The 7,465-nt window shown below is 33.2% G+C and overlaps 2 protein-coding genes across 5 annotated transcripts in view; both read right to left on the bottom strand.

The window, feature by feature from the left end:
- Positions 1–7,465, bottom strand: part of LOC144840127 (cytidine monophosphate-N-acetylneuraminic acid hydroxylase-like) — a 136,606-nt gene that overhangs the window by 94,243 nt on the left and 34,898 nt on the right. Inside the window, exon 16 of one of the 4 annotated variants that reach the window (XM_078695798.1) lies at positions 6,185–7,001. The exons of 1 other annotated variant lie outside the window; for it this stretch is intronic. In XM_078695798.1, coding sequence (XP_078551924.1) covers positions 6,865–7,001 — 137 coding nt within the window. In that variant the 3' untranslated portion in view covers positions 6,185–6,864. Of the gene's footprint in view, positions 1–6,184; positions 7,002–7,465 lie in introns of those variants that run through there. 2 more of the 4 variants (XM_078695800.1, XM_078695801.1) reach the window with 2 other exon arrangements.
- On the bottom strand, positions 2,267–3,939 carry LOC144840130 (histamine H4 receptor-like). The gene has a single exon (XM_078695812.1). The coding sequence runs from the start codon at positions 3,510–3,512 to the stop codon at positions 2,328–2,330; it is 1,185 nt and encodes a 394-aa protein (XP_078551938.1). The 5' UTR covers positions 3,513–3,939; the 3' UTR covers positions 2,267–2,327.

Raw genomic sequence — 7,465 nt, 5'->3', positions numbered from 1 at the left:
CATATTTTAAACAGTCGGTAGGCCTATTTGGCAATTTTTCCTAAAAAATCCATGTACTACAGTACAGGGAAATTAACGAGCAAATGCTCAAATATCGACCCTTTTATTTTTGAGACAGTGACATGCGCAGTATCACCTAATTCGGTCTGCTCATGTTACTTCAATGCATATTTTAAATAGTCGATATTTGGTCATTTTTCGGTACTATTACAGGGAAAAATTACCAAATTTCTACCATTTTATTTCTTTACATAATTACATGCGCAGAATCACCTAATGTGGCCTGCGCATGTTACCTCAATGTATATTTTAAGTAGTCGATATAATTTTTCGAAAATACTCCTGTACTATAATAGTAAAGGGTAATTAACGAAAAATGACCAATGTCGACCCTTTTATTTTTTGACATAGTGACATGTGCAGAATCACATAATGGGGTCCGTTCATTGTACCTCAATACATATTTTAAACAGTCGATATTTGGCAATTTTTCGGACAAACAGGGAATTTAAAGAAATATGACCAAATTTCTACCATTTTATTTGTTTACATAATTACATGCGCAGAATCACCTAATGTGGTCTGCGCATGTTACCTCAATGCTTATTTTAAATACTCGATATTTGGTCATTTTTTCGAAAAAATCCAGGGAAATTAATGAAAAAATACCAATTTGTTACCCATTTATTTGTTAAAGATGTATTGTCCCTCTGAAAAAATATTTTTTATATTTTGTTTGTGTTGAATAGGCCTATGCCATTTTAATGTCACATAATAGTTATCGACTTTGACCAAAAATTGTATCCAAACAAAATGTATTTACCTGGAAAATTATTTCCGTTTTTTTTCTACAGAAGTGATTATCTTTATTAAAACTGCAAAATGGCCTGATGTTATTAATCTTCATGTTTTTGGGTGACAATACATCTTTAACATATTACATGCTCAATATCACATAATGTGGTCTGCGCATGTAACATCAATGCATATTTTAAATAGTCAATATTTGGCAATTTTTCGAAATTATCTCTGTACTATAATATACAAAATAATGAATGTTTATGAGTGTAATGGTACAAAAATGACATGAGGTGAATGGTGAAAGGTTATTATATCAACGAGGCAAAGCCGAGTTGATATTTAACCTTTCATCATTTCATTATTTGTTTTATTTGTTTTAGGCCTAGTACTCTGAATGGAACTCATCTAGGCTAATTATGTTTTTTCCAACGATTCCACGTCTTTAGAGATGCTCCCATCAATTAATCAAAATCATTCAAACGATTTAAAGCAAATTGAAATGCCTTTTTGATCTAAATTAGTACATATATCTCTACAGAAATATACTTCCGTCGCGAAAAACCAATGCAGTCATAACTTTCAAATCGCCGCGAATGTACAGAATAGGTGGCATTGTTGTATTTCAAAAGCAATAGTATAAAACAAAAAATTGTCCAAAGATTTTTTTTTTCGTACACAAAAAAAAGTAGGCCTACTATTAAACGATCGTTTAATAGTGCGTACTATTGCACGCCATGTGACCCACATTCGTCCAATCAAATGACAGGAATTTATTTAGGTGTTATATAATACAGGATATTAACGAAAAATGACCAAGTGTAAAAATTGTTGACATAGTGACATGAGCAGAATCACATAATGAGTTCTGCGGATGTTGCCGTACCTCAATGCATATTTTAAATAGTCGATATTTGACCATTTTTCGGAAAAAATCTCTGTACTATACAGTAGTATAGGGAAATTAACGAAAAATGACCAAATGTCGACCTTTTTACTTTTTTGAAAAAAATCCAAATTTCGAATTTCGAGCGTTTAATTGTTCTCTCTCCTAAAAATATTGCCTTTTAAAATTCAATTAGTAGGCCTATGTGGTTATTTCGGTATTTCTACGTAAATGTATCAACTCCCTAAATTAAAACCCTACTTCTTCATTACTTTATTAATAATATATAATATTTAACGTAATCTCTAATGATAACAGTTTTTAAAATAATATTCATCATTATGAAATGTCGATAAGGTCCGCCACGACCCACGGCAGCCATAGTTCAACGATAGACAGATATGGAGCAGTAGGCCTACACCGTGGCAATAAACATCTTCAAAAGATGCACTTAGTTCTTTAAAATGCACAGACGTAAGTAATTAGAAGATGAGGTGGTACGGCCATAAACGATCATCGGGACCAGGTGAGAGGAAGCGAGGAAGACCCAACAAACACTGGAAAGACACATTGTTTTTTCCACATAAAGTTTGATAGTATAGATTAAAGATTGAAAGTTTTTCTATACATCCGATAACATTGATCATGCGCACCATGTCAAAGGCTTGAATAATTTCTCCAACAATTCTCCAAAATTCTTACGAAATTGTACATTTGTCGTTGCGTATAGAACTGGGTTAACTGCTGAATTTAGCCAAAGAAGATAGTTGACTAAATCCCAGAGGCGTACACTAACCAGTTCAGGCGACAAATTCCGAATAATAGCTACGATGTTGTAAGGCAGCCAGCAGATGATAAAAACCACAATCAAAATGGTGAGCGTTGTTGCCGCCTTCTTGCTCGATTTTTGTTTATTGGATCGTTTAGGCCTAACCTGACAACATGGCGATTCAGATTTCTTGACCGGTTGTACATTTGATTGTTTATCTGATCGAATATCAATATCTGAGGGTTTAGCAGATGCCTCGAGATCAAATGTCTCCAACGTCGATGATTCTTCGGAAGTGCTTAGGCCTACATGATTGAGGTTCTCTGGATTCCGTTTCGCCAATGTGTTTAAACGTTTGTTTTCACAAGAAGCATTTTGGGGTGTTTCAATAGAACCAGAAAGTCTACTTCGAATGCGTATATATAGCATTAAATTGAAGCCACATACTATCAGCATCGGAATAATGAATTCTAATATCACAGCTAGTACGACGTATGCGAGAGCTCCTAACCCATTCAATTCACATTCTTCGTCAAAGTCAACGTGTTCAGATCCTTCGAAGACGACGATGGCAACAAAGTGAAAGACGGCGGAAAAGAGAAGTGTTCCAAAAAGTTGCAATAAAACTCTACGACGCGTTTGAAAATCCCTGTAGTGAAGACCTTTACTTACTAGAAAATATCGATCGATGGATATTAAAGAAATGATGTAAGTTGATTCAACGGTGACTGTGTAGTCGAGAAAAGTCCAAAAAATACATACAACGCGTCCATATGGCCACTCATCTCTCAATCTCCACATGTTGTCCAAAGGTAAGCTCACCATTCCAGTTATAAAATCCATTACTGCTAGCCCCAGCAAAAAGTAATTCGAAGGCTTCCCTCTCAGTTTTCGATCTCTTATAAAAGACAAAATGACAAGAGTGTTGCCCGTGATTGTGAAAGCAGATGCCAGCCACAACCCAACAAAGGCTATCCAATCTTCAACAGAGAGAACATAGGCAGATGTATCATCAGTGTCGTTAAGAAAGTAGTCCGATTGCTCAAAATGTAAATCCATGGCCGCGTCGATTAACCTCTATTATGTAGACCTGCTATGGTATTACAGTATAAACAAATTCTAGTTTTTAGAGCAGGTTAAATCGTACTGAAGAGACAGATTTTCCAGTTTATGATGAGAGCATTTTGATTCACATAATTATGTATTTATCGACTAGGAAGGTAACCGCAAATTGCGGAAATAATCGCAGTTTAAGGAAGTCCGTATGTCGATGATCGAATTTCTTTAGAGCATTGTGAAAGGGAAAGAAGAATGTCGATGCGACCTTGTATGACGAGGTGCATGAACCTGGTATGATTCAATTTCAACAATTGTCTAAAGAACAATAAACGGCCTTTGATGCTCGACTTAATAATACAGTACCTAAATAATTATAATACATACCTTAAACGTGCATTTGTTTAGGGTATTTTAATAAGAGGCGGGTGGTATATCCTATAGCATTCTTTTCTAAGTTAGTTATAAACATTATCCACAGGAGAAACTCAACAGTTCTTTTCAGAACTAATATACGTGGTGTACCCCACTCCCACCTCCAAAAAAAGAATTGAATTATTACTTGATAAAAGTAGGCCTATAGGAAATTATAATAAATTACTGGGGGCGGGGATCGGAAACAGGGTAAACATCGGTCCTTATTATTCTCAAAATGATCTTTCACATAGTTTGTATGAGAAGTTTAAGCAGATCATGTCACTTTTGCCCATTAATAGAAATTGTTACCAGGTGGCGTTTCGATTTCCTAGATTGCAGGATGTTCCGGTTCATTGATGGTGGAAGCCAGCTCCGGGTGATACATATTTCCATATCTATATATAAATTATTACCATACCCTATGCAACCGGATCATGCTACTGGGACCACGGAACCGGAAAGTCCTTTAACGTTTTCGCAAATGTTTTCACAGGAGAGACATTATTATATTTATCATTTTTTTTATTGTAATTTCAAGTCAACTTTAAAAATCGTCAAGATAATTGTGAAATGCAGAGGAACAAATACAGTATCATAATTCTCAGAAACATTGCATATTCATTATCTTTGTTTTACCATTGTAAAAATGATGAATTAATAACTAATAAATATAGGCCTATGTATTTAATTTTAAATTGGTTAGGTTTAGAGACATTATATAAGCCTACCATGCCTAATTACAATAAAAGTATGATGAAATATACATAGATAATATACTGGCAATAAACTAAAATTAATCTTTACATTATACTATGTGTTAAAACACTTATTACTATTTTATCTTTATTACTAATAATTTTAGTCCAACAAAAACCTTAATTTTAATTTGTAAATATAAATAGACCTACTATCTACACAATTTAGCCTTTTGAAAAATATTCTTGTGAAACCATTTCAAGATTATGCCACATTGAGCAACAAATACATTAATATACACTATCCTGTTTAATCAATCAATCAAGTAATCTAAGCAGTGATTTTTTAAAGTACAGTAGCTCTGTAAATCTCTATTTTTTATGATTAAGCAACAATCATTTTTAAATACATCATTACATGGCTCAGGTTATGTCAAATACAACCAGAGTGTACTGCAATTGTTACAACCGTCATAGACCTACTTATAAATGGTCCATGCTTTTACACAGCACACTTTCTTTAAATGTGTTAAATTCCATACACATTTATAAATGTTTGCTACATTTTTAAAATGTTTATACTTGAACATTCTAATTTTTAAATCATGGACAATATATATAAAGTATCATTGTATTAATTGTTTTTACATCATTTTCGTTTGTTTTCATTTTTTAAAACTATTTTCTGTTTTATCTAATATCGAAATATCTTTACAATTTAATTAGCACAAATTAATATTAGGCATAATCATTCTGTTTACAATTTTCTACTTTTCAGCTGATGTACAACATTTCAAGTATTATTTTCTTTCATTTTCTATTTCCTACATGCCATAACTTCGTTTTTTTTAAAATCTTATATCAAAATATCTTACAAATTTTTTAATTTACCATGAACACATAAGCAATTTAAATGTCCATAAGTAACACTTATATACTAGAAATATAGTATGTTAGTAGCACTTATATACTACAAATGTGACATGTAAGTAGCACTTATACACTACAAATGTGACATGTAAGTAGCACTTATAGTGGCATGTGAATAGCACTTACATACTATAAATGTGGGACATAAGAAGCACTTATATACTACAAATGTGGCACATTAAGTAGCACTTATATACTACAAATGTGGCACATAAGTAGCACTAACATACTACAAATATAGAATGTTAGTAGCACTTAGAGTGGCATGTAAGTAGCACTTATATACTACAAATGTGGAACATAAGTAACACTTATATACTACAAATGTGGAACATAAGTAACACTTATATACTACAAATGTGACATGTAAGTAGCACTTATATACTACAGTGGCATGTAAGTAGCACTTATATACTACAAATGTGGCACATAAGTAGCACTTATATACTACAAATGTGGCACATAAGTAGCACTTACATACTACAAATATAGAATGTTAGTAGCACTTATATACTACAAATGTGGCACATAAGTAGCACTTATATACTACAAATGTGGCACATAAGTAGCACTTATATACTACAAATGTGGCACATAAGTAGCACTTATATACAACAAATATAGTATGTTAGTAGCACTTATATACTACAATGGCATGTAAGTAGCACTTATATACTACAAATGTGGCACATAAGTAGCACTTATATACTACAAATGTGACATGTAAGTAGCACTTATATACTACAGTGGCATGTAAGTAGCACTTATATACTACAAATGTGGCACATAAGTAGCACTTATATACTACAAATATAGTATGTTAGTAGCACTTATATACTACAATGGCATGTAAGTAGCACTTATATACTACAAATGTGGCACATAAGTAGCACTTATATACTACAAATATAGTATGTTAGTAGCACTTATATACTACAATGGCATGTAAGTAGCACTTATATACTACAAATATAGTATGTTAGTAGCACTTATATACTACAAATATAGTATGTTAGTAGCATGAAAGTGGCATGTATGTAACATGAAAGTGGCATGTATGTAACATGAAAGTGGCATGTAAGTATCACGAAAGTGGCATGTATGTAACATGAAAGTGGCATGTATGTAACTTGAAAGTGGCATGTATGTAACATGAAAGTGGCATGTATGTAACATGAAAGTGGCATGTATGTAACATGAAAGTGGCATGTATGTAACATGAAAGTGGCATGTAAGTAGCATTTACGTGGCATGAATATGGCACGCAAGTACTGTAGTTAACATTTTCCAATTAAATTACATTCAAAATCCGTTTATGCTTTCACATAAGCAAATAACAAGGCTCCTCCAAGAATAACTGCTGGGACACCAAACTTCCAGTAATTATGAAGATTTCCATTCAATTGCGGAACACCACTGTACGGTACGTGACCTTTCTTCGTACTAGAACCTTAAATTATCAAGTACATATATAAATAATAGTTGAGTAGATAGTGAGTAATGGATATGGTATGTACAGGGGGGGGGGGGGGGGGGGGTTATTATCTACAATTAAAGAGAGTTTAAAAATTTGATTTGCTATACACATTTTTGCTATTGCACACATCCATACACACAGGGTATAAAATGTCAATATTTCTTGATTGAACAAATCACATTTCATATAAAATGTCAATATTTCTTGAACAAATTCACACATTCATTAACTGCCACTTGCAACACAATATATTGGTCCTTAAGGCCAATGACGAGAGTTAACAGTGATAAGCAGAAAACATAAATGTAGAATCTGGGGCGCGGTGCGGACGGGCAGTGCAGAAAAGATTCTATGTGGTGCAAGCTACGCGCTTTTCCAGTTACCGTTACTGCTTGTCGAAATAAATATTATGCAAATTAGGTAAGCTGGACAAACAA

This window comes from Antedon bifida, chromosome 4 (assembly GCF_963402885.1).
Source record: "Antedon bifida chromosome 4, ecAntBifi1.1, whole genome shotgun sequence".
Taxonomy (NCBI): Eukaryota; Metazoa; Echinodermata; class Crinoidea; order Comatulida; family Antedonidae; genus Antedon; species Antedon bifida.
Note: the sequence above shows the minus strand (reverse complement) of the source record. Positions and strands in the feature narration are given on the sequence as shown.

Coding starts and splice junctions, on each gene's coding strand:
- LOC144840130 (XM_078695812.1), bottom strand. CDS start 3,512: ATGGATTTACATTTTGAGCAATCGGACTACTTTCTTAACGACACTGAT.